At 47.5% G+C, this 27021-nt stretch overlaps 1 protein-coding gene across 1 annotated transcript; it reads left to right on the top strand.

Annotated features, from left to right (window-relative positions):
- Window positions 1-1122: 1122 nt before the first annotated feature.
- DGAT2 (diacylglycerol O-acyltransferase 2) lies at window positions 1123-26777 on the top strand. The gene is made up of 8 exons (XM_068418090.1): window positions 1123-1244; window positions 9917-10036; window positions 11056-11163; window positions 12009-12079; window positions 19977-20181; window positions 23534-23708; window positions 24308-24510; window positions 25348-26777. The coding sequence occupies exons 1-8, from the start codon at window positions 1205-1207 to the stop codon at window positions 25500-25502; spliced, it is 1077 nt and encodes a 358-aa protein (XP_068274191.1). The 5' UTR covers window positions 1123-1204; the 3' UTR covers window positions 25503-26777.
- The last annotated feature ends 244 nt before the right edge of the window (window positions 26778-27021 follow it).

The raw sequence follows: 27021 nt of genomic DNA, 5'->3' as shown, positions 1-27021 counted from the left end.
TTTCTAAAATTTTCTCTTTTCTACCTTTTGTCTTAATTTAATGATACTTTTAGGAACACAGATCTCCCAAATCCCACTGGGGAAGCTAAAAGCAGCCAAGACTGGGATGGAAGAGCATTTGAGCAAGAAGGGGACCATCACTAATGGGGGCTTGGGAGGATTTTTCACCACCCTGTGATGGGGAGAAGGAAAACAGGGAGGGAAGAGGGTGTGGGGGTGCCCTCCTGCCTTGTCCTCCCCCCCAAATCCCCATCGCATGCTGGGTGGAGAATGGATTGAGAGCAGCCCTGAGGAGAAGGACTTGGGGGTGATGGGTGACGAGAAGCTCACCATGAGCCGGCAACGTGAGCTTACAGCCCAGAAAGCCACCGGTGTCCTGGGCTGCATCCCCAGCAGCGTGGCCAGCAGGGCGAGGGAGGGGATTCTGCCCCTCTGCTCCGCTCTCGTGAGACCCCCCCTGCAGTGCTGCGTCCAGCTCTGGGGCCCCCAACAGAAGAAGGACACGGAGCTGTTGGAGCGAGTCCAGAGGAGGCCACGGAGATGCTCAGAGAGCTGGAGCCCCTCTGCTCTGGAGACAGGCTGAGAGCGCTGGGGCTGTTCAGCCTGGAGAAGAGAAGGCTCTGGGGAGACCGTCTAGCACCTTCCAGTACCTGAAGGGGCTACAGGAAAGCTGGAGAGGGGCTTTTTACAAGGGCATGGAGTGATAGGACGAGGGGGAACGGTTTTAAACTGAAAGAGGGGAGATTTAGACGAGATCTTAGAAAGAAATTCTTGCCTGTGAGGGTAGTGAGACCCTGGCCCAGGCTGCCCAGAGCAGCTGTGGCTGCCCCCTCCCTGGCAGTGTTCAAGGCCAGGCTGGATGGGGCTTGGAGCAACCTGGTCTGGTGGAAGGTGTCCCTGCCCATGGCAGGGGGTTGGAACTAGATGGACTTTAAGGTCCCTTCCAACCCAAACCATTCTGTGGTTAATCACCGGGGCCAAGAGCTTCCCCCCCCCCTCCCCGGGCTGAGGGACCACCCGCCCTGCCGGGGCCCGCCCCTCCCCTCCCCGCCCTCCTCCTCCTCCTCCTCCTCCTCCTCCTCCCCGGAGCTATATAGGGATACGCAGCCGGTTCCTCTCCCACTCGCCGGCCGCACTGGGGCTGCAGAGCCGGCTTCACTTCTCCATCCCATGGCCTTGGCCGGGACCTGACCACCCCTCCGCCATGAAGACCATCATCGCTGCCTACTCCGGGGTGCTGCGAGGTACCGGGGAGCCGGGGGGTAGAGGCGGGTCCCGGCACCGGGAGGATGCTGCTGCGGGGGGGGAGCAGCATCCCGGCGCTCCAAGGTGCAGGATGGGGTGGGAGCAGCACCGAAACCCTCATCTTTATTTATTATATTCCTCTTACTCCTTCCTGCGTGCAGGAGTGGTTGTTTAAGAGGGGGAAGGAGGTGGAAAAGCAGCACGCAATGGCGGGGAGGCTGGCTGCGGCTTCCCTTAGGGGGGAGGATTACAGCTCTCTGCGCAAGGTTTTGATTTTTAGCGAGCTTGGGGGGTCGGGCTGCTTTGCTGAAGCTGTTGGAAACGGCTCTGGTTTGTTATCTAACTGTTTTTGCACCACGGAAAAATGCGGGCGGGTGACACTTGCTTAAAAACGAGCTTTTTTTTTTTTCCTCCGTGTGATGGTAGGAAGGAGAGTGTAGTAGTTTTACCAACACTGCATGACTGGTAAAATGCAGTTTGCAGCCCTGTTTTGTAATATTATATTCCCCACACCTACACCAACAGGTGAGGAAAACCCAAAAGCGTTGCTATTTATTGTTGCTTTGTGATGGGGAGTTGGAGATCCAGTGTGAAAGGAAGGTTTTACGTTAGGAAGTACAGCAAAGGGGTTGCTTTTACACCCTTCCGTGCTGGTAAGTCACTTCCTCAGTGCGAGGAGCAGGTTGGGTGCTGGTGGCTGGCACCCATCATGGGCAGAGCTGCTGCAGATGCTGGATGCTTCCTGCTGCAGGCTGAAACATGTAGGTTTAAAGATGCTGGAGAGACAATATGGGAAATCCCGATCTGCAAGCTCCCTTGCGTGCTTGTAAAAGCAGCTCTATGGATCTTGCAGGAATAAATTCAGCAAGTCTAAATATTTTGCTTGATGGAGCCTCGTACCCCTCCTGCAAGGGTGCTTGTCTAGAGAAGTGTCACCACTTGCAAACAGTGAGGGTTTTGCAGGAAAATGCACTTGAACAACAGTTTACCCTGTACCTTGTGGAGGGTCCTTGAGTGAGTGCTCTGTCTGTGTTTTAAAAGGTTTTTTGCCCTGAAAAAACAAGCTGCTAATTCCTTCTGGGATGAAGGGACCTGTGAAATGGCTTGTTGATTAAGCAAATCATTAGCAGAGCTAAGAGGACCTGAACCTGGTGAATTAACCCCTAAGCTCTTGTTTTCGCACCGTGTCCTGCCCAGTCCTGCGTGTAAAGCTGCTGGTACTCATCTTTGTCAGGAAGATGTGGCACCAATGTTGGAGATGGATCTGTAGGATCAGTTGCAAACAGATTGGGGAAAAGAATCTACATGTGTTTCCCATGCTCAGCTCTAGTCCTTAAAGTCATTTACCTTGCTTATACAACTAGCAAGATGCCAAATGATGTTTTGAGATGAGAGATTATTTGGATTAACAGTATGTGAACTGTTAAATTGAGAGTTAACTGCAAGCCAAGTACAGAGAATAAATCATTCAGGAGACCTATAAAATATGTAGGGCTGACCCGAGACCTCAGTGGCCACCTTGTTGGCACTGGCATGTTGATGATGGATCTAGGACACGTGCATAATTCAAAATGGAGTGTGGTTTAGGGACAGTGATTGGCCTCATCTCTAGATAATCCTGCTTAAGGGATGGAAAGCTGTCTTAACTCTCCTCAGGTCAGTTTTCCTCTGAGGTACCTCGTGGGTGTCCTGCAGTGATATTTGTCCTTCCTCACTAATTTCTTCATGTGCTTCTGCCTGGGGAGATGTGACATGTTGCCTTGGTGACTGCAGCATCCACCAACGCAACCCCTTGCCAGTTCTGTAGCCTGTCATGGGCAACAACAAGATGCAGGACCAGCTTCAAAGCAAAAGCCCAGGTGCCTGCCAGAGGAGCTCAGACTCAGGCTGGGCTTTGGGAATGATGACGTGGGACCCTGCAGATCAAAGATGGGCAGAGGTGACGTGGTGCAGTGGTTCGTGCACGGGACCTCACGTGCTGCTTGATCACGTTAGATAATTTCCCCCACTGCACAGGATATTTAGAACAAACCCACTGGACTTTTTTCCTACTTCCCTGACTTTTGTGAGGTGAGAGTCTGAATGGCTCATACTGTCCTTGAGTCTTCAGTCTTCAGTCTTGCTTGCCTGGCATCTGGCTTTGTCCTAGTGCTTGTGAATTTGGCTGCAAGTCTGATCCTATTTAAAAACAAGCAAAAAAAGGTGCAGGCATTTGCCTCTCTGTCCATCTCTCTGTGTATGCAGGGGAACTTCTTGGACACCAACCCAGTATTGTAAAAATCAGAGTGGACCTTGGATCAATGCCTAGGGTTGGATGATGCTTTGAGACACTTTGGTTGTGTAGGAGTGGTTATCATCTCATCTTGACCTGACCCACTTCGGCCATAGGCTGTCCAGGTGCTCTCCTCCTTGTGTTTGGCAGAGGAGCAAGGAGTGATCCACTCTTCTGAAGAAGGATGCTAGTGTGGCCAGAGCATTTAAAGCTGTCCTTTTTTTTTTTTTTTTCTGAAGTATCTCCTCTTATCTTGTTTCATAGAATCACAGAATCGCTTTGGTTGGAAAGGACCTTTGAGACCAAGTCCAACCGTTAACCCAGCACTGCCAAGGCCACCACTAACCCATGTCCCTCAGCACCACATCTACATGGCTTTTAAATCCCTCCAGGGATGGGGACTCCACCACTGCCCTGGGCAGCCTTTTCCAGTGCTTGACAACCCTTTTGGTGAAGACATTGTCCCTGATCTCCAATCTAAACCTCCCCTGGCACAACTTGAGGCCTTTTTCTCTTGTCCTATCGCTTGTTACCTGGGAGAACAGACAGACCCCCCCTCACCACACCCTCCTTTCAGGTAGTTGTTCATCTTACAGAAGCTCCTTCTCTCCTTTTGTTTTGGCTGGACTGTGGCTAAGCGCTTTAGGCAATATTGAACTTCAGCAACATGGAACAAAATTGTAGAATGGTTTGGGGTGAGGAAGGTGATTTCACTCACCTTTACCTTGGAATTAGTCTTATGCTGCATCTGAGGTTTGGCAGACCTTACTTTTGCTCTGAGGGGGACCTGGGGGCTCCTGTTTTGGGAGTATGGTATCACTGCCAGCTGAGTTATGGTGTTGCCTCTTGAAAAAACTGCCTGGGAGGTAGAGGTCTGGACTTTTTCATGACTGAGCCCTTCTTTTAGAGCTCCTACACTCATCTCCTGGGCACGCTGATGAGATGTAGCACGATGGTTCCCTTTCTCTTGTCTAGAACTGTTAAGTCTTGCTGACTTAAATCTGAAATTGTTGACTGGTCTAGCACAGGTGGGTCTACCCTCATGGTTACCTAACTTTAACCCACATACAGCTGTGACCATCAAGACTGAAGGCCAAGTTCAGTGTTGCAAGTAATGCAGATCTACCATGAGATAAATGTCATAACAAATTTATTTGCTGTGCAGAATCCCAGCTCCTTTCTAATGGGGCTGAAATAAATGTTCTTGTCACATGTCCGTTAACTATGTTGTTGACCTCCAGTTGTAGGCGTTCGTTACCACAGATAGTATGGGATTATTAAGTAGTCTCCTGGGGCATGAGCAAACTGCTATATGGCTGTGTACAGGGCAGGATAACTATACCCCCCACTGCTGGTAATTCGTTATTCTCTAACAAATGATTCACTATCTAGTACCACTAACAACAAAGCTGGAAGTGGAGAGAGCTTGTGCACTGCAGCTGTGGCACCTGAGTAAACCTGGGCATAGAGTAACGTGTGTTGCTCAAGGGGTTTTACAGATGCACGTTTAACGTAGCAGCTTGCTGTGCAGACTCCGGCTCTTGCACGGGAGGCTGAGTCCTCACAATTACCCTAGTATTGGTCTGTTTGTTTTGTTACGCCTCCAATATCAGCTTCTCTGCCAAATATGTAGCTCAAAATGTCAATTTGCACCTTATGCTTTGGAGGGGCTCTGCTATACTGCATCTAATCTGGTTTTCCTTTAAATAAGCTGTGTTATGCAGTATAAGTCTTGGCTGAGAGTTAACATGCTAATTGTGTTGAAAAGGTAGCAGATGAAGCTTGGCTTTATCAAGCTTTCAGTGTATTTTTAACTGTCTGTAACACTTACACTTCCTCTCAGCTAATTTATTTGGCTGCTTCTTAATTAGGTGCTGTGGATTGGGTTTTCTGGTGCACAAGTGTGAAGTCCTGTTCACTTCCTCTTAGGGGACCTTTGGGTCTACCTCCTTGCTTAGCTAAATCATGTTTTTTCAGCACTTGATCTGAAATAAACTGCACTGGAAGTGTACCAGATGCTGTCCCTAGCTGAGTCTGTGCAGGTGGGAGTCAAATGCTTGGTCAAACCCTTCATTGACTCCAGGATCTCTTTGGTAGCATCTCTTGTGCTTGACTCTGATGGCTGCTGGAAATAAATCAGTGTACTAAGCCCATCACCAGTTGAGGGACAGCTGGGTAATGTCACTGAGCTTCCTTGGAAGGCTGCAGGTGGCTGCTGTCACTGAGCAGCAGTGAGGTCTCCTGGGGAAGTCCATCTTTTGGCCATCTTGGCAAGTAGCATCATTGAGATCCATGCATGGCTTAGTACAGGGAGTATCCCATCAATACTGCAGGGCATGAGCTGCAGTGTGAGTTCAGGGGCTCAGGATCTCATCGGAGACCAGGAAAGCTGTTGCTAAGATCTCTACTGTGTAGACACGGGTTGCTAAGGCTGTGACCCCAAACAGCCAGGCTGTCCAGTTCTGGAACAGGTGCCCTGGAAAACAGAGCAACTGGAAAATGCTGCAGAAGCTATGCTGGGTGGCCAGCATGTGATAAGCAACTGTCTTCAGCAGTAGAAGATGGAGGTCTGTGTTTCTCCAGGATTCAAAATACTTCATTGGGAAAAGACTGATCCAAATGGATACCAAAGGCTGGAGTATACAGTATCCTTTGCCTCAAAATTAATCATGTCTAATGGACCTTATTAAACTTGGTTATTAGCTTAATGTATTCCTTGAAAGTTCAAGAAATTGCCTTTCCTATGCTTAATTCTCCTTTGGGCTTTTAATATGTGAATGATGCTTGGGGTGGGCACACAAGTGAGCCCTTAAAAGAAAAAAGTTTTCTTTAAAGAACTGAGCTCAAGTATCAGTGTTGAGGTTTTCTGCTGTGTCCAAGTCCCCCAAAAAAACACATTTTTGTGGACTTGTCAAAGCTCTTGTGCTCTGTCACTGGTAACCAGCCTGGCTCTCCAGAGCATGGAGGGTCTTCCCAAAAATGCCTCCTGGCTACTACAGCTGAAGGAGAAAGGAGGTGAGGCTTGCAGGGAGGGTTGAGTACACAGGGTGTTACGTCTGACACTACGAACAGCAAGCTCAGGACTGGCTGGAAATGGCTGCCTCAGCACTAAAATCTGTAATTGCCCAGTGTGCAGTTGATGCACTGGGTCCATCTGGAGCGTGCAGGGGGCTGGTGCAAAGGTAGACCATGCACAGTCAGATGTACTTGCCAGGTGACACCTCTGCCCCTTCCCACAGCCCTTTCCATTGCCACTGGACTTCTTTTATGTCCTTAACTAGGAATTAAATGCTGATATTCAGCCCATGGTAACAACTGGCTTTTGGGAATCTTGATCTCTGCAAAGGATGTTTTTGCTTTCAGCAAATAACTGACCCAGGACACCACTTGTCCAAGGGCAAGTGCTCAGCTGCCTGCTCAGAGCTGTCTGCCAAACCTGTGTCTTCCTTCTGCCTGCAAGAGTTGAACATAGCCACAAAAAGCTTAATGTGGTTAGGGAAACAATTTGACAGGCTGACTTATGCTACCCAACCGGTCTATTTACAGGGTTAGCAATGCCTACGATTTGTTAAAACATCTAGAAAATGCTGGGGTGAAAATTCTCATCTGAAGGGATAAACAGTTGTTTTCTTCAGGGGAAGAGGATAGGGATTTAGCTGATCCAGGGCTGGAGTGTTGGATTCATCAATCCAAAGATGTTTTGGTAGTGTAACTACAGGTTCTGGAAGGATGAATTACATGGGGCTGGGCTTTTATTATGGATCACTAATAATTTCTAAGGCTTTTGTCTTATTTTGGGGGCATACAAATATGGCCAGTGACACCACTATTGCTAAAAGCTTCCTTTAAACTACTCTCTGGCAGTCCTCAGACCACATGAGGTCTGTCCACGTGCAGTTTTGTAAACCAGGTTTTTGGGACAGCAAGTTCCTAGAGCTGCAGTAGAGGCTGCTCCCAGGCTCCTCCTCAGCAGGAGCAACTGATTTCTCTCACCCTTGGACAGGTGACTCAGTCTTAATAATAAACTCCATCCCGTTTTTTTTTTTTATTACCCAGATTTAGGTATTTACTATGAAATGTGGAGAGCTGCAGCACAGAATTTCTGAGCCTTCCTGGTTAGGTTCTCTAGTGTTGCAAATCTGTGGTGGTTTAACTCATCGGCGTGTTGCCCTGTCTCATCTCAAACTGGAGAGATACTTGCAGTATTAAGAGTGAATTCAGCAAGTACTATGTTAGCTCACAAAGACCTGCCTTCAACTTGAGCTGCTGCTTCAGACTCGATTAGCGCTGTAGGTTTCAGTTTACTGGCAGTTGCAGTGACATGATCTATCCTCGACCAAAACTTTGTCTGCTTGGAGTAGTTAATGCCCAACCCATTGCAAGGATTGTTCATTCAACTCAGACTAAGCAGAGCCAAGGGCCTAGGCTGGGTGGGCTGACTCTAGATTTAGGCTGCAGGGTCTGGTGTGGCTTCTGGCTGATGTCCTTTACTAGCAGAAAGGCTCAGGGAGGCAGGTAGCTGTTGGTCCTAGGGACCATGTGCAGACTTAAAGTTAAATGGTGTTTAAGAGGGGGAGGAAAGAAGCTGCAAAACTAACACAGCAGTGCTGCAGGTGCAGCTGCTGTGCATTAATCCTATTGCTTAGACCATCAGGAAGGGCAACAGCAAAGACTGCAGAGATGCTTTGTGTGTTTAAAGGCTGCATTAGTGAAACCTGCTTTGTGGAAACCTGCTTTTCCCCCTGTACTCAGCACTGGTGAGGCTGCACCTCGAATCCTGTGTTCAGTTTTGGGCCCCTCACTACAAGAAAGACCTTGAGGTGCTGGAGTGAGTCCAGAGAAGGGCAACAAAGCTGGTGTAGGGTCTGGAGCACAAGTGTGATGGGGAGCGGCTGAGGGACCTGGGGGTGTTTAGTGTGGAGAAGAGGAGGTTCAGGGGAGACCTTCTCGCTTTCTACAACTGCCTGAAAGGAGGGTGTAGCGAGGTGGAGGTTGGTCTCTTCTCCCAGGTAACAAGTGATAGGATGAGAGGAATAAGCCTCAAGTTGTGCCAGGGGAGGTTTAGATTGGAGATCAGGGAAAATGTCTTCACCGAAAGGGTTGTCAAGCATTGGAACAGGCTGCCCAGGGCAGTGGTGGAGTCCCCATCCCTGGAGGGATTTAAAAGCCATGTAGATGTGGTGCTTAAGTACATGGTTTAGTGGTGGACTTGGCAGTGCTGGGTTAACAGTTAGGCTTGATGGTCTTAAAGGTCATTTCCAAGCAAAACGATTCTGTGATTCTATGAAGTGACCAAGACTGTAGTACCCACCTATATCTGGAGAAGAGGCCCTTCTCCATCAGACTTCCATTTGACTAAGTGTGAGTACTTGCCATGGTATCGCCACTACCAGTGTCCTGTCTTGCCAGCGACAGCAAGGACTGAAGCCATTCAATATAACAGCTGGTTAGCAGCATCACGTCCCTTCTAATAATGGGCTGATCCTTAAAGAGAAAAGGAAATACGTAAACACACCTCCTGGTTTGTTCACAGGCCAGCAGCTTGATTTGCATTTTAGCCAGTAATTATGGTGCTTGTGAAATAAAGGAATGAAGAGAAGTGAAGGAAAACCCACTTGCGATTGCTTCTTTCTGGAGGTTGTTGAGCACATCAGCAGACACCGCAGTGGGTGGTTCCTCATATAGAAATCAAGTCTTTCACTTCATTTTTTAAATTTGTTTTCTCTCTGCTTGAATAGCTTAAGCTTCTAAAAGAGTAGCTTTCAACTCCTTCCTTCCTCATTTACTGCTTTAGAAAGACTCTGATAGTTTTCCTTACCCTTGGAGCTGTGGATCTGTGGGGTCATGGGTTGAGGTGTTGCTCAACCAGCCCTTGAGCTGTGCTGTGTAAGGCTGGAGTGCAGGGCTTTCCTTGAACATGCACAGAGGAGTTGTGCAACGGGCCTGGTGAAGGGTAGATGAGCAACAGTTCGAACCACAGCCTGGTGTGTGTTTGCCTGTGGTTTGGGACAGCTGATCTTTATCTTATGGTGAACTCATGGTGTTATCAAACATCACTTCCAGCAACTGGCAGTTTAAAGTGGGGATGTGTGTTATGACCATATGTTGATATCCTTTGTGCTTTTATGGTCAAGTGAATAGAGGCTTGCTCAGGTGGGAACTGATGTTACCCATTAATCCCCTCCAGCATCCCCAAAACAGCTGGATGTTTGCAGATGGCAACCCTTCCCCTTCCAGGATGCCTAAACTCCATGGGAAATATTAGCCTTTGACAAGCCTTGCTCTAAAAGCAAACTGCTTGAACATTGATTTAACACCTCCTATCTTAAAGGAAAATATTGTTATCTTTGCTCAGTGTGCAAGTGTAGCTTGATTTCTTTTTGTTTTTTTTTTTCTTAGGCACAGGATCGAGCATTCTTTCTGCTCTGCAAGACTTGTTCTGGCTATCTAAATCCAAAGTAGAGAAACAACTCCAAATCATCTCTGTGCTGCAATGGGTTCTCACTTTCCTTATCATGGGTGAGTAACACCTTTGGGCTGAAAGCAAAGCTTTTTTTTATTCTAGAAAACTTTTAATGCAAAAATATTAACTTTTACATAAGCATTAATTACTGGATTTGTGCTGCAGCAGGAGAGTTCCTGGGGCATGTGGATATTGCAGAGCACACTTGCATAGTTTGATATTTTGGCAATAAATGACTTTACCTGCCTCTAGAAAAACACAGGAACTATGGACAGACCTACTGATGTTTAGCTCATGTCTGTGTCTACCATAGAAATAAGACTGAAACAATTGGAAATCTCTCACCTGACTCACTCTTGGGAATGTCCACAAAGAAATTTCTTAGAAGCAACTGGTAACTGATGCAACTGATTGCAACACTAGTGCCTTCCTCTTGGCTTGGACTCCTTCCAAGAGGCAGCAGAGATGGGCAAGAAGCGTTTGTGTCAGACCAGTAAAACAGCAAAGACTGTCTCTGGGTACTTCTGTTATGTGAAGTCCCAGGCTGCTCTGCTCCAGAGTATTGTTGATGATTAAACTGGAGAAAGGTGCTGATTGCAGTCTGTCAAGCAATTCTTGCTGTTCCTTCCCAATTTAGTTTGTGCTAAAATGGCAACATAAGTTGTGAGTGGGATCTCTGGCATCCTGGTGGGATGGTTGGTGTAGAGCTGGTGTAATGTGTAGAAGATTTGTGTAGCTGTGGAAGAAATCCCTTCAGTGTGGGCCACAGAGGAATCTTGATGCTCATGAAGTCTTGCTGTTGCCTGGTGAAGCAGCTGCCCTACTTGGAGATATTGTAGAAGACACCTGGAGAAACCATGAAGGGGAGGTTGAGGGACTTTAGGTAGCTTTGGAGGAAGCTGACTCAGTCCTACGTAAGGTGCTAAATCCAATTTGATTGAGGATTAATGACATCAGATTGAGACCAAGACTTCAGTATAGAAGGGTCAAAAGGCAAGGGGCTCTTAATGCAAGTGTAAATGCAGACCAAAACCTGATGCGACCTTGTTTTCTTCTCTTTCTTGGACCTATACAGGTGTTGCTTGCACTTTAATCCTCATGTACATACTGTGCACAGACTGCTGGGTGATTGCTGCTCTATATTTGGCCTGGCTGGTATTTGACTGGAATACACCAAAGAAAGGTAAATATTGCAGAATAGATCCTTGATGTTTAAGTGTCCCTGTCCTCATATTTGGACAAAGAAGCACTTCCTTATAATGAGTGAGTTCCCTTCTTAGTGGGACTTGGCTGAATCGCTGACCAAAAGCATACAAATGTCAGCCCTTGGCAGGAGTGACTGCAGGTTTCATTGGTGCTGAGGGTGATACAAGACAATGTTCACTAATATCATGCCATTGCTCGCTTTTAGCAACATATTTATAAGGCTTAGGTCCTTCCTGTGGGTCCGGAAGATCTACATAAAACTTCAAGATCTTGCTGTCCTCTCCAGCTCTTGCAAGGTTGGAATTATGGCATAACTATTAAGATGTGGCTCCCCTATGGAGTCAGTGTTGCTGCAAATAAAGCAGAAAACTTTATTTTGGAGAACATCCTGTAGAAACCCGCTCTGAGAACCCACCACAGCAATGGCAACAAGCTTTGATGGCAATTCCTTTCATAGCCAGTTTAGCACAATTCTCCATTGCTTCAAGACCACTGAAATCATCCAGGATCTTGGCCTTTCCCAAAGGATGAATGTGAGGTTAACACTGAGCTTTTTCTAGCTTGAATTGTCCATTGACCAACTACAACAGATTATCAAGTTGTATCCTACCCTGAATTTGTAGATAGGCCTTAATTAGCTCGAAGTACCCTGAACATGGATGGTTTCACCTGGTTCTAGTGAAAGATGCAGGTGTCCCACTTAGAGGAATGAAATAGCTTGCTGTCTCACTAAAGAAATCAACAATCTGGAGTCCTCTAGGCTTTTTGGTGGGCACCCATGTGGAAAGAGCTTTAAAAACATGATTTTTTTTTTCTGCTCAGGTGGAAGAAGATCCCAATGGGTGAGAAACTGGGCTATATGGAGGTACTTCAGGGATTATTTTCCAATAAGAGTAAGTAACCATTTAATTGTATACATTGAGACTTAACTGTTTTAGACTGACTTGTAATAACCCCTGTGGAGATGATGTTGGACTGACACTAGTCTATCCATGACACTAAACTGGAAGCAGGACATGGCTTAATTACCTTTGCTATGCTACTCCTTGGAACAGCTGTGTTTCTAAAATCTGAAATGCATCACCAGTGGTGGTATCATGACTTGTAGAAGATGCTGCTTCTGATGGCTTTATCACCAGACTTCTTGAGGCAACCTGCCATGTAGCAGTACGGCTCCTGTCCATCTCTCCAACTTCTCTTCTGTGCTGCAGCAGCCCTGCATTGTGCCTAGCCCTACCTGTGTTCTCTTCTTGTAAATCTAGTTCAGTTGTGGTCTGATTTCCAGTTACATCCACAGGCAGCAGTGTAATGGGTAAGGATAGCTGGGAACCCTGTGCACCAAAAGCCTTACCACTTCACAGGGAGCAGTGACATCAGCTCTGAAGTCTAGCTGCTTTGGGGAATGGGGGTTTCCAGTGGTGGGAATAGCTCCAGTTCTCCAGCTTGTAATTTGCTTGCCTTGTGCTTGTATTTTCCTGCTAGTTCAGATGTGTTGCAGACAGGATAGGGCTGCTGGTCTGCTCTGGGGACTGCAGAATTAGCTGGAGGACTTGGAAGGGAGCAGGGGCCAAATTCAGCCAGGAGGGAACTTGATCCTCTTTGGAAGGACACACAGCCAAAAGGACTGTTACGTAAGGCTGTTGGCAAGCTTTGTTCAGCCTGAGCAAAAGGGAGGGATCTTGCTGTGGCTTTTGATGAGCCACCCTTCCCTAAGACAGTCCAGCCTCAGAAGGCAGTAGGGAATCCAGTCCCAGGAGCAAGCAGAAGCAACATAGACTGGATTCCTTTACCAAATCACTTGAACTCTCAGGGTGCCTGAACATGTTGCTGGTGAACAAACCTCTTGCCATACTCTTGCTGCTCTTAACAGGTAATTCTTGGCAAGTGTAGGTGTACATGGAAAAATACACTACAGCTTGCACAGGCTGCAAGTGGCTGGTCAACCCAGGTCTCAAAGCTAATGGAGAACAGAGCGTGCTCTGGTGTTGAAGACGGGTCTCAAACGTGTCTTCTAGTACAAAGTCCTCAGTAGTGCAACAACCCTGTCTTCTTGATATTGCTGAGTGCTAAAATAGGCTAGTTTCTCTTGGGGACTTGATTCAAGAAGGTCACCTGTAATGGCTGCTCCCCTTGTTTCACCTCTCCTTTGATGGCATATTTGGCCCCTGTCTACATGGAAACATGCTCTGTACCAGCCATGCAGGTCAGATCCACTGGAGATTAGAAGCTTGTCAAACAGGTGGGTTGTTCAGGTAGGTTTAGAGGTGAGATTGGGTAGATAAACTGAACTTCTGCTGTTTTAGATAAATACTTGCTAGGTCCCGCAGTCCATTTGTGAGAACCCCTTATGGCTATAATTCCTTTGTCACTAAGGGGGGTAGAGTTGTGCAAGGGTTACAGAGCCCACTGGTAAATGGTATGTAAAGAGCAGCACATGAGGGTTGACAGCTGTGGGGATAACTCCTGCACTTGCTATGGGGAAAACAGCCAGCTGGCTGCATGTTTGTTAAAGCCTGCTACAGGGATGGTGGGGCTGTGAGGTGCTAGAGGTGGTTGTCTGCAATTATGGGCATGAATATTGTCTTTTGTGGTACCAACCAGCAAAACAGCTTGAGCTTGAACTTGCTAAGAACACAGGAACTCATTGGATAAACTATTTACCTGTCTTCAGTCAAGAGGGAGATTGGTCTAGAGGTGGCCACTTGTTTAAATCTTCTGTCTGCAAAATTCTCCTTGACTGGATCCTGAACTGTTGGTGTAATGGCTTAGCAAAGCTTGGTTTGTCTCTGGGACTCGTGGTTTGTCGGGGCAGTCACCTGCTGCACCTCATCCTGTGCCATGTGTCCACTGAGCACTGTGAGGGCAGGTCACACCAGTGACAATCTCACCTGTGGCACTTGTAATGCTAAACTCAGCTTCTGCAAACTGCACACAGAGCTGTGCTAGCTGCATGCATGGGTACCGCCTGCATTAGGGTGTTAGCTCAGATTTTACTCCTATTCCAGGCAATAAATAGGAAGCAGTTTTGCAGATTTTTTTTTTCTTTTCCAAAACCCTAAGGCCACCTCCCCAGGCTTAGGGAGCCAGCTCCCTGTGGGTGACAGTTGTGGCACTAAAGACTTTGGAGGGGAGGCCTTGACATTTTTTATGATTATTATGCTTAGCTTCCACCTGAGTCAGCAGTGCCTCCCACCCTGAAACACCAGTAGGACTATTGCACGTGTATCTGGAGATACCAGGTCATGTTTTGTAATACCAGGTGGATTTGAGAACCAGCCTGAATCTGGCTCAGTTCCTCAGCATGAGCACTTGTCCACATTCGCTGAGGCTTCGTGCAGCTGCTCTGACAGTAATAAGCTATTTTGGGGCACTAGAAGCTTAAGATTCCTTAGTGGCTGGGCTTGCAAATAGTGCTTTAAGCTAAGCAGTGCATGAAGGAGCTGAGGAAGCTTCCAGTGAGCTAAATCCTGGTGCTGAACTGCCACGGAAGGTGTGATCACGGTGCTGTGTGCCTGGCTGGACTCAACCCCGCTGCTGCAGAGGCAGGCCAGGTCCCAGCAGCCCCCTGAGCACATCCCCATTATCTGAGGATGTCACATGGGGAGTGCCACAATCTAAAGGTCTTCTTTAGGTAAAGAAGCCATCACCTGAGCATAGGAGCACAGCTGCTGCCTATCTCCGTAGGCGATAGCACTTCAGATAGCAATGAGTGCAGACCTTTGGCTCCCCTTTGTCAAGCAGTGAGCATTTTGAATGTGTGCTGTGAGACCTTCTCATTCTCCTGCTGAGATGGGAGAGTCGGCAGTGTGCCAGAGCAGGGACTGTTGCAAGACAGTGACTTTTTCTTTTTGCAGCATTTGTCTCGCAGTCTGGCTTGGCTGGCTGCCTGACAAAGCGTCTCCTTGGCTGTTGTTGTAGATGACTTACAGAATGGAAATGGAGGCTTTTGCTTCTTATGTGTGATGTAGCGTGGTGGTAATACTGAGAGCTTGGAGGGGTCTTCAGGTCCAGGCCTGCATTGCTGGGAAGGTCAGATAATTTTTTCCATAGTGCTGCTGGGTGTGATGCAGCTAATTGCAACTGTTCAGTTATTTTGCAAGCTTACGTGCTCCCCAGTGCTGCTTGGATCCTGCAGGTGAGCTCTGATTTTCTGCTTTCTGCGTGCTCCTGTGGTCACTGTGCTGCTCACCTTGCAGGTAGGCTGAGCACCCACCTAGACCACTCACTTCCAGCCTGCTCTTTGCTGGCTCCTGGTGCTGAGCAGCAATGTCTTTGCAGTCCTCTTTCTCCACACATGAATGTGCTACTTGCTCATCCTGTTCCTACAAATAAAATTGGTGATAACGTTCTTTGGGAGTATCTGGCACTCAAATATTGACACTAGTTTTTACTGTAGTTGCACTTCTTTATAGCTTCTGTAGGCAGGCTTAGATCTGTTTAGAGAAATCTTATTACTCTAGGAGATGGATGGACCTTTGCTCCCACTGAAACAGGTTTGGTCTCGGACAGCAGCTGGGAACAGGCGTGTTAGTGCAGTGGGGTGAAGGTCCAGCTTCAGTCCCAGCACTGTAATAATCTGTTTGGGATGGAGCAAGGACATGCTGCCTCTGTCTCATCATGGCAAAAGGGAAAACCTGCTGGAGGTTCAGAACAGAGTTGCAAAAGTGTTGTCAAATGACAGCTACAGCAATTCCTTAGGCCAACCTGATAAGGCAGCCCAGCAGCTCATTGTTTGCTTGTCAAGGGGGAAGGTGCAAGAAAACTAGTAGTGAGTGATCAGCCTCCTAAGGAAAGCTTCAGTCTTGCTTGAGACGAGGAATAAGTGATTACAGCACTTCAAAAACTCCTGCTTCTAGACTAAATTCAGGGAGCCGTGACAGCCTTGCCTTTGGTGTTGGCAGCTTAGGCCCTGGGCTGAGTCTATGCATTAGCAGATCTAAGATCTGCACCACACACAGGTAAGTGCACAAACTTGTCTGATGCCTGCGCAGTCTTTGGTTGCCCTGGCTTGCCTTGTGTAGGGGAAGATGAAGGGCCACAAAGATGCTCAGAGGGCTGGAGCACCTCTGCTGTGGAGACAGGCTGAGAGAGTTGGGGCTGTTCAGCCTGGAGAAGAGAAGGCTCTGGGGAGACCTTCTAGCACCTTCCAGTACCTGAAGGGGCTACAGGAAAGCGGGAGAGGGGCTTTTTCCAAGGACATGGAGTGACAGGACGAGGGGGAACAGTTTTAAACTGAAAGAGGGGAGATTGAGATGAGATCTTAGGAAGAAATTCTTGGCTGTGAGGGTGGTGGGACACTGGCCCAGGTTGCCCAGAGAAGCTGTGTCTGCCCCCTCTGTGGCAGTGTTCAAGGCCAGGTTGGATGGGGCTTGGAGCAACCTGGTCTAGTGGAAGGTGTCCCTGCCCATGGCAGGGGGGTTGGAACTAGATGATCTTTAAGGTCACTTCCAACCCAAACCATTCTGTGATTCTATAATTCTAGGATTCTAAGACAAGTTCAGCTTCTGTTGTGGGACAACCTGTGGAGGGCAGTGGCAGCCTGCATGGGACAAACTGATGGGGAAAAGCACACATATGAATGCCAGGGTGACTCTCAGACATGTAAATCCCTGTTGTGAGCATTTGATTCTCATTGAGTCTCCAGTGCTGCTCAGATATTCCCATTTTAACTTGCCATGGGTGGGATGTGCAGGTGAGCTGGTTCCCTGCACACCCCTTGCCTTGTTCCTGCACTACTTGTGTGAGTGGTGTGGGTGAGCACAGTGGGTATCACCAAGCAGGGGAAGTATAACCCTCTGCCTCCATAACAGGAGGTCTTGGAAAGCGAACACAGAGTGATAAGGCTTGGCTGGGGCTCGTGTGAGGTATGCAAGCAATTGGCTCCACTGGGAACTGGGTGTCCTTCCACATGGTGGAGGGGCTGGAGCAGGGTACTTGCCATGGCTGGCAGCAGGAGAAGGGCATGTCTTCTGTAAAAGAGCATGTACATGGGTTTGCCAAGCTCAGCTCACAAATGCCTTGTGCTCCAGAGTGACGAGGACAAACCCTCTGTTTCAGCTGGCTTCCTCTTAAAGCAGCTGTACTTGGTGCAGGTGAAGGATGAGGCTTGGAGCCTGGAAACCACCACCCTGCTCTGACAAGAGCTCTAAGGAGAAGTTTCTGCCACTGGTTCAACCAAGCCACACGTGTCTGTAGCTACCAGGCCTTGAGTCTTCTACAACTGAGCAAGAGCTGAGAGATGGAGGGGCAGTCTACAGCTACCTGACGGGAGGTTGTAGTGGAGTGGGAGTCAACCTCTTCTCCCAGGCAACTAGTGATAGAACAAGAGGACACAGCCTCAAGCTTCGCCAGGGGAGGTTCAGGTTGGACATTAGGAAGCATTTCTTCTCAGCAAGGGTCATTAGCCATTGGAAGGGGCTGCCCAGGGAGGTGGTGGAGTCACCATCTCTGGAGGGGTTTAAGAAAAGCCTGGACATGGCACTTAGTGCCCTGGTCTAGTTGCCATGGTGGTGTCAGGGCAATGGTTGGACTCGATGATCCCAGAGGTCTCTTCCAACCTGATTGATTCTGTGGGTTGCTTACCATATAATTGGGGTGGGTTTTTTTGCCTCTCCAGTATTTCCTGGAGAGTGGTTTCCAGTCTAGTCTGGGAGCCCTGTTTGCTCCAACTGGTTAAGGAACAGCCCTCACACCCTGGGGAGTGAAAGCAAAGTCATCTACTAATTGGGCAAGAAGGGAAAGGGGAGAAAGGATGACTTGGTGTGCCATAGGCTGTGGGGCTCTACAGAGCTGCTGCAACCACAAGTATCTGCATGTGCTTCCTGGAGCCCTACGTGACCTCAAAGCTAGAGGAAAGTGTGGAGGGGAGTAGTCAATGGAGGAGAGTAGTCGATGTGCTCAACCCGCTGCAGTGTCACGCCGGTATTGCAGCTGCTGCCTTAAATAGCACAAGTGCCATAGCCTCATCTAGGGACAGTGGTGGGAATGTGGAGAGGAGGGAATCAAATTTCTGGGCACTCTGCTTCGGCGTGTCGCAATGGCACTTCAGCTCCCTGTAGCATGATTCAACAAAATGGATTTGCTTGCTTACTGCCAAAGTGCTTCTTGGCCAAGACGGCGGGGTATGTAATGCTGATGTGACGTCTTGGAAATCTGCGCTTTTTCCTACAGGAGCTGACGCAGAGTGACCTTTGCATGTCCCATTTGAGGGATGGGGTGCAGTTGTTTAGCACCTTATGCTGAAGGTGCAGCTGGGACTTGTAGGTCCTGCCCCAGCCTGAGACCTTTTGCTGACTTTTGTTGTAGTCAGCAAAATCTGGCACCATTGCATCCTGAAAAATATTAAATTTGATCCCTGCTTCTGTAGAGTGATGTAGCAGTCCTGTTGTGTGCTTACTCAGACCGCTTGTGTACTGCCAGGAAAAGATGCTCTGATGCATGGAATGCTGCTGCTACTTATAGCATCAAAAAAAACCCCTCTGACAGTATAGAACCATAGAATCGTTTTGGTTCGAAAGGACCTTTAAGACCATCAAGTCCAACCGTTAACCCAGCACTGCCAAGTCCACCACCAAACCATGTCCCGAAACACCACATCTACACGGCTTTTAAATCCCTCCAGGGATGGTGACTCCACCACTGCCCTGGGCAGCCTGTTCCAGTGCCTGACAACCCTTTCCATGAAGACATTGTCCCTGATCTCCAATCTAACCCTCCCCTGGCACAACTTGAGGCCTTTTCCTCTTGTCCTATAGCTTGTTAATTCGGAAAAGAGACTGACCTCCACCTCGCTACACCCTCCTTTCAGGCAGTTGTAGAGAGTGAGAAGGTCTACCCTCAGCCTTCTTTTCTCCAGACTAAACACCCCCCAGGTCCCTCAGCCACTCCTCATCACACTTGTGCTCCAGACCCTTCACCAGCTTCGTTGCCCTTCTCTGGACTCGCTCCAGCACCTCAGTGTCAGTAGTGGTACCAACCTCAGTAGTGGTACCAGGGCATGGGTTATGCTGTGCATGGCTGAGACAGCTTTAGAGTGTCCATGCTGTGCAAACAAATGAGTAAATGGTTAGGAATATTGCACATCCCCAAACCAATACAGTTACTGCTCCTGAAGCATGTCCTGCAGAAATCAGAACACTGCTGTGGATGGCTTGAGGTGTCTTGTTGGCCCTTTGGCATGTAGGCCAGGGCAAAACCTCTTGAAAGGAGGGATAGTTTCCAGTGGGAAGTCACCCTTCTGCATGTTTTTGCTCTTGGAGGGTGGCCAGCAGGCATACTAAGTGGTTGGGTCTTTTTTCAGGTATTAAGCAAACTTGCTTCTGTTATGGGACACTGATTTTTTTTTTTTGGTTGTTCTTTTTTTCCCCTCCTCATACTGGGATGTGAGCCACTAATGTGGTGAGGGGGCCTGGAAGGAGGTGTAGCTGTGGCTACAGGGCCATGAAGAACTTGGTTGGTTTGGGCAAGAGGCTTGTAAGAATACCTTTGGGAGGAGTACAGAAACAAAGGGCACAGGCTGCTGCAACCCAACGCCTGTTCCTGCTTGGCTGGCAGCCTTCTTGTGTCGAAGATCAGCCTGTTTATTCTGCTCCCTCTGCTTGGGGAACTGAAGTCTAAGTGGCTGCTCTTACCACAGCCTCTGAAATCCAGGGTAGTCCATACTCCAGCCCTGAGGCTGTTCTCCCTGGTGGGATGAGAGGCAAAAGCTGGGAATTTTGACTTTTTTCTCCATTTTTTTCTTATTACCTGAAAACATCTGTCTTCATGTGACCTCACTCTTTTCTTTCCTAGCTGGTTAAAACCCATAATCTGCTGACCACCAGGAATTACATCTTTGGGTACCATCCGCATGGCATCATGGGCTTGGGTGCTTTTTGCAACTTCAGCACAGAGGCCACAGGTGTCGGCCAGAAATTCCCTGGGATCCGACCATACCTCGCTACCCTGGCTGGGAACTTCAGGATGCCCATTTTGAGGGACTACTTAATGTCTGGCGGTAAGTGCAAGAGCACTTTGTTCCTTCTACTCATGCCCTTGCCTCTGAGCTGTCTTCCCCTCTTTCAACTGAAAGGCTGTGGCAGAAGCTCACATAACCACTTCTCTCTTGTAGCATCACACAAAGGTTGCTTTCACATAGTTGTCAAGAAGAAGCTGTGAATAAATGTGACTAGCGTGGGCTGTGGGGACTGGTGCTTCTCTGCATCCATCCTTAACTCAAGGATACTCTTGTCCAAAGGCATAGTAAAGATATCTGGCATCTGTAGTTGTGGGTGTGGAAGATGGAGACATGGAAGCAGGTGGTTCTGGTTACCATTAGGAGGTACTGTGAGATGAAGAAGTCGCACTAACTGAAAATATAAAGTATTCATTAGCCTTTGAAATGTGAATACCATGGCTAGCTCTGCTCCTGGGCTCATTACCACATGAGCAGTCATGCATCTAGGTCTTATGGTGGTGACAGATGCCTTCTTCACCCAACCACAGTTCTGGGTGTTTGGCAGGAGTGAAGAGTCTGGGGTATTGCAGAGCTTCAGCTATTCAGAAGAGCCCCTTCCCTGAAAATACTCCTATAGATGGGTCACAGGGATTAGGCAGTGATATAAGTTTGCTGAACGACATTAATAGGCCTGTTCTAATGGATTCCAGTATTTTAATGATGGAGGGCTTGTAGGTTATGACTGGGCAGAGGAAGCAGTGTTGACAGCCTCAAGAAACGGTATTCTTGCATGGCCTGAGCTTCCTTTTCAGAGTGAGGATGGCTGTCGGTTAGGTAGAGATGAGGGGGTAACGTTTAAAGACTGTGAATTGAACAATCCAGTACCCTGTTTGCTGTTCCTGGAACAGATTCACCAAAAATGACTTTAAACCAGGTATATTAATATAGCATTTTGGCTGAATCTTGATTCATGGCTGGAGAGAGGACAGGAGTAGCTGTACTTGGCTCTAACTTGGTAGGTTTGACTGTTTCCAAGATTACGGCCTTAATTTGGTGAGGGAGAGGAAAACTACCTGGATCTGGTGCAGAAAAAGTGTTTGTCCCTGCCTAGGAAGGGCAGTATCTCAAGCAAGCTGGTTTCTGTCTTCCTGCATCAGATGGAAGTTGCTGTGTGAAGTGTGTAGTTCCCATCACTTGGGATTCTGAAGGACAGCAGTCTGTGAGAAGTTGGGACCTGCTTTCTGGTCTATCATGTCTATTAACTTATTTCACGTGATGCTTAAGCTTCCATGCAGCATCAGCCTTTCTATATTTTAAAAAACACTTGTTCAGTCTGCTCAGGATGACTGGTAGACAAATCTTGTGGCCAGCCAGAGCTGCTTCCCTCCCATTTGGAAGGAAGGTAGGAGTAGATGTTGGCAACATCAGTGCTGACAGGGCTGGTTGGGCTGTCCCTGAGCATTAGTTAAATCAGTGGGAAATTCTGCTTCCTCTGTACTTAGGATTTAAGCAAGACTACAGGTGTGATCTCTTGGACAAAGTTAACTTTCTGGAAGCCATAATTTGTCTTCATTTTCCTATCCTGGAACTTAAGGGTGTCACTACAAAGGTTTTAACATTGCTTGGGAAGTGCTGATGGTTCCCTGGATCCTTTGTTTTGTGGATGAACCACTTCAAGTGAAATTCTGGCAAAACAGAAAAAAAAAATAAATTACCAATACACATAAATAGCTGGTTTACAACCAACTGCTGCATATTACAATGTTTTATAGCCTTCTAGATATTAGAGCTACAGCAGGAATCCTCTAAGGCATGAGGAGATGGCCAGAAAAATCCTATATACTGTGTAAATGTGCTAAAGAGCACAATTTAGCAATTGCCACTTGTCTGCCTGTCTCGTTGCATTTTCTGGAGGAAGGATTTCAACGCTCAGTGCTGTGAGCTGGCGTAATCTCCTTCTGCGAACAAGTGTGAAATGGCTGAGCATAAATCTGTGCTGCCCTGTTAGCCAGGGCTGTGTAGTCAGTGAGCCTTGGTGTGGAGGAGAAGTACGAAGGCTTCTCTCCTCTGGAGCAGCAAGTGTAGCCTGAGCCTTTCAAAGGAAACATGGTCAGGGAGAGTTGTAGCTGTGCTGAAAGAAATGGAGTTCTAATCTTCAAATCCAGCTGATCTATCTCAAGTGAGGTCTGTTCCCCTGTGCTCTGTAGCTGGGATTAGCTGGTGACCTTGATGCCCAGGGTTTCAAGATACACATGAAGGCTTGCAGACTTGCCCTGTGTAATCCCACGGGACCCATTCAACATTTAGTTCGTGGTTCAAGTGATGACTACCATGAGACGTGCAGAATCAGCTTCTAAAATTAAGTTGTGTAATACTGCCCTTCCTAGTGCAATGACCTTAAGTACTCGACACAACTCAGACTTGCGTGGATGGGAATGTAAATGATGACATCTCACTTCTCCTTGGCTTATCCTGGCCAAAAATGTGAGGCATGAGTAAGCTCTGGCAATAACTGTAGGATAAAAGCATGAGTTTCAGGAGGACAGAATCAAACTTCTTAGTATTTTTAGAGCAATAATGCAGAAATTAAATGTTCCTTCTTTCATTGGGCTGAATGATAAGATCCCTGGAGTGGGGACTGATGCTTTAGGGCAGGGATTGCTTTGTAAAGCTGGAGTGCTGTGACTGATAGTGCAGTCCTGTCCCTTCCAGCGTGGGGTAGAGGGAAAGACCTTCCCAGACACTCATCTCAGAGTATGGACTTACCTGAGCACTCTGTCCCATACATCTCTTCCTTCCGAGGAGAGCAAAGGATTTTGCTCTCACTGTGCAAGAGCGTGAGATCTTAGTTCAGAAAAAAATTTTTTTTTTAAATTAGTCCATAATAGATCTGCCTGTGGAAGGCTTGTCAGTTTATTTTTTTTGTATCACTAAAGCATCCTCCCAAAGCAAGATCTGTTCCACTACTTGGATTTGCTGAGGAACTAGTCAAATTCAGCCTCTCGTGCATCAAAATAACACCATTGCTTTGCTTCCCCAGTGAGGATAAACCAGCCCTACTGCAAAGCTTACTTGGAGAGAGGATGTCCTTAAACTCCACCAACACCAGCTCCCAAAAAGTTGCCCTTAACACAAAGGCTTCAGCGAGGATTTTCTTCTGTGCTTAGAGATGCCAAAGGCAATTGTTTATGACCAAGTCTAGTGCTGTCAAGGTCTATTAACTGCTTGTTTAGTTGAGGAATGTGTTGCTTGATAATATATACAACCTTCTATGACCACAGGGAAGGTGGACAACTCAACTTGCAATCAAGGCACAAACTTTTTGCTACAGGTATGGCTGGTGTCTTCAGAATCATCCAGGATCATCTTAATCCTGCAGCTTGACCCTTATGTCTGTCTCTTGGATATGCAGGTATATGTCCTGTGAACCGTGACAGCATAGACTACATCTTGTCCAAGAACGGCAGTGGCAATGCCATCATCATCGTGGTTGGAGGGGCAGCGGAGTCCCTGAACTGCACCCCAGGGAAGAACTCTGTGACACTGAGAAACCGGAAAGGATTTGTGAAACTGGCTCTACGACATGGGTAAGAGGCAACCTCAATGCTAGAGCAGTACTGCTAGCATATGAAAGGTGTTCTCGTCCCCTGAAGCAGCTGATCTCTTGGATGGATTCTCCTTTCTGAGGTCTTACTGTGTTGTGTGGATGTATGCCCAGACCATCAGACACATGAGTCTCTCCTCTGGCTTCTGCCCCTGAGCAGGGGACAGGGGTAGGAAGATGCCTAGGACAACAGGAGGCTTCCAGGGCAAGGAGAGGCAGGTGTCAGTAACCTGCATGGGGCATCACCTGTGCAGCCCCTGCGACCTCCAGGGATCCCATGTGTCTGAAATGGGATGTCCATCAAAAATCAGAGATGAGACTATATGGTAGCATATTCAATGCCCGACTGGGTAGAGTTTCATGGGCCCATTGCCAGTACAATTCTCTTGCATGCCTTAAAAGTATATTTACTATATCATGTCAGGTCTGGTTGACGTGTCAGTACCTTGTGCTGCAAACAAAGGTCTGGCCAGTAAAATCTGCAAATGTGCAGGCTGGAAGAGTACACAGCAGTGAGTGTGGTGCTGTAGAATTGACCGTAGACCAGGGGTGCGGGGTCCTAACATCTTTCCATCTTTCTAGTGCGGACTTGGTTCCTGTCTACTCCTTTGGGGAGAATGAAGTGTACAAGCAGGTGATCTTCGAGGAGGGTTCCTGGGGAAGATGGGTTCAGAAGAAGTTTCAGAAGCACATTGGCTTTGCTCCATGCATCTTTCATGGTCGTGGCCTCTTCTCTTCCAACACCTGGGGGTTGTTACCTTACTCCAAGCCCATCACTACTGTTGGTAAGTCCTTGGTATAAATACGCTATGTGCTCCTCTAGGTAGCAGCATGCTTGAGTCTATGCCATACCCTTACTCTAGCTTGGTCTTGGGAGTCTTGACTATAAAACTCCATTTACCCTTCTGTATAAAACCTTCCAGCAAAGCTGAGAATGAGCTAGAATAGTTTCCACAGGCTACAAGCCTCTCATTATGCTCTACTGCCAGCCAGTTTTGCAAGTGGGCTCTACTGAAGGAAAAAATGCGATAGCTGCTAGTTTCTCTGCTCTTGTTTCTCTGCTCTTGGATGGCTAAAGTCAGAAGCAGCCTGCCTGCCCCCCTGCTAGAACTGGCAGTGTGATGCTGTCTGATAGCTGAAGCTTAAAGCCAACCCTAAAATTTGCCTTTGAGTCTTCCAGCCCAAAGCAGTAACGCTTTGAGGGAGAGGAAGAAAAGGGCTACTTTGCTTTTGTGGGGTGTGTATAGAGGTATACACGAGAACTGCGGCTTTTAGTCTTGGTTCCTGTTAATTGAGGAGGGATTTATCACTCTGCTGTAAACAGAAGCAAGTGGGACTTCCCAACCACCTTGCACAGTAGAGGCTCTGCACTGCTGGCATTTGTGTAGCTAAAATGGGTCTGGATATCGCTGCAGATGTGATGAGGGCCCTGGTGGTGGGACAACTGTGCTTCAGAGCCTAGCAAAACTCTGAGGAATCAGGCAAACCCCTGCTATAATGGCAAGCTGTGCTATGCCAGGGTGGATGTGCTGAACTACCATAGCTGTGGCCATAGAGGACAAATCTCCAGGCTGTACAGGAGCATTCAGCCTAACATGTGGATCTTTCTTTCTTTTTATCAGTTGGGGAGCCCATCACCATCCCCAAGATTGATAATCCATCCCAGAGGGAAGTGGACTTCTACCACAGCATGTATGTGGACTCCCTGATCAAACTCTTTGACAAGTATAAGAGCAAATTTGGCCTGCCAGAGACTGAGGTCTTGGAAGTCAACTGAAGGGACTGGCTCAGCAGCACCTTCTTCTCTCAGAATCAACACATCTTCTCCAGGAGTCCAAGCTGTCATCGTGTACTTGAAAGCATGTGTGGATGTATGTGTCTTTCAAAGAAAGTGTTTTAAAGTATTGCTAGACCACTTTTAAAAAATAATTAAAAAAAGGCTTTATGTTGGATAAATCCCATTAAAAAAGTCTTTCTATTGAAAAAAGCACAACTCCCCATTGCTGTGAGGATTTGGATGGGGGAAATGATTGCCTTTGTAATCTGCTATACAATGCTGTTGGATTGCCAGCAATGGATTAGAAGCGTTCCTGCAGCTACTGTACCCACTAGCCCAAGCTGTTTTGGGAGAGTAGGATCCATCTGGTTTTCAATCAAGAAGCAGCAGGTTGATTTGACTGGGACAGCAGTATTACAGGCGTGTTGCACAAGAGCCATGTTGAGATGTCCTTACATAGCATGAGGGCACTTCTGCTTTGGGAAAGCCCCTTCTGAAAGCACAAGCAGGCTGCTGAACCCCATGGTGTGGCACCTACTGTGTGCAGGGCAAGAAACCAAAGGATACGAGTCTGGTGGACCTTGATCCATCCAACATGATGGATACTTCAGTGGCTGTAATTTCACCACTTGTATTTCGAATGTCAGTTTAGAAGCAGGTCTGTCCCAGGTGCTGCTTGCACAGAGGCATGTAGCTGGAAGTATGGGACTCCTTCATAGCCACAAAACTCCAAGGACAAGTTCTAGGAGCTGGTGGGATGGTGCAATCATGTGGCCCCAGTGTTGCAGACCCTTAGGGTAGCCTGTAGGGGTAAATGCAATGGGACTATTCATGGAAGTGTTTTGGATCCCAAAAGGATTTGGGGAAAGCTAGGAATAACTTCTGCCCAAAGATGGCTTTTAAATATTCCGTCCAGTGAATGTAAAGGAGTAGCCTTTTCACGCGGAGGATCTAAAGTGAGTGACTTAAAGTGTTTATGAAATGTTTACGTGGATGTTAACACTGCTTGTAGTGACATTTCTTCAGAGTACAACGTGTTTATGTATAAACCTGAAACATTGCACTACTTGCATGTCTGGCCTGCCTTTTCAACAGTTCAGTTGAGTGTATTTTGAGCTCCAAAATGTGCCTTTCTTCTGCGCAAGAGGACGGTACTTCACATTCCTGGAATCTTGCCTCTAAAGACAAATGTTCATCTGTCATATTTGATAGATTATTGTATTACAGAGTATCAATTTTTGTACAAATTTCTAGAAATAAACTTGGGCAAAAATAGGGGGCTGCTTTGGTCTCTCTGATGTTGTGGTGACATGTGGCTGGGTTCATGTTACAGCAATTGTTTGTGTGATTGCAGCTGTGCCTTGGCTTTTATGGGGGGGGAAAACTGCTCTGTCTGTCCAAAAGCAGACCCACACTGATCTGCGTTGTCCCTGCATGGGACACCTGGGATAGACCAAGCAAATCTTTGTGGTTTTAGGGTGGGTTTTTGCCTGTCAGTGTATAAGGAGCTACAGCAGCC

The sequence above is a fragment of the Nyctibius grandis genome, chromosome 2 (assembly GCF_013368605.1).
Source record: "Nyctibius grandis isolate bNycGra1 chromosome 2, bNycGra1.pri, whole genome shotgun sequence".
NCBI classification, from domain to species: domain Eukaryota; kingdom Metazoa; phylum Chordata; class Aves; order Nyctibiiformes; family Nyctibiidae; genus Nyctibius; species Nyctibius grandis.
This window is presented reverse-complemented; position numbering and strand designations above follow the sequence as displayed.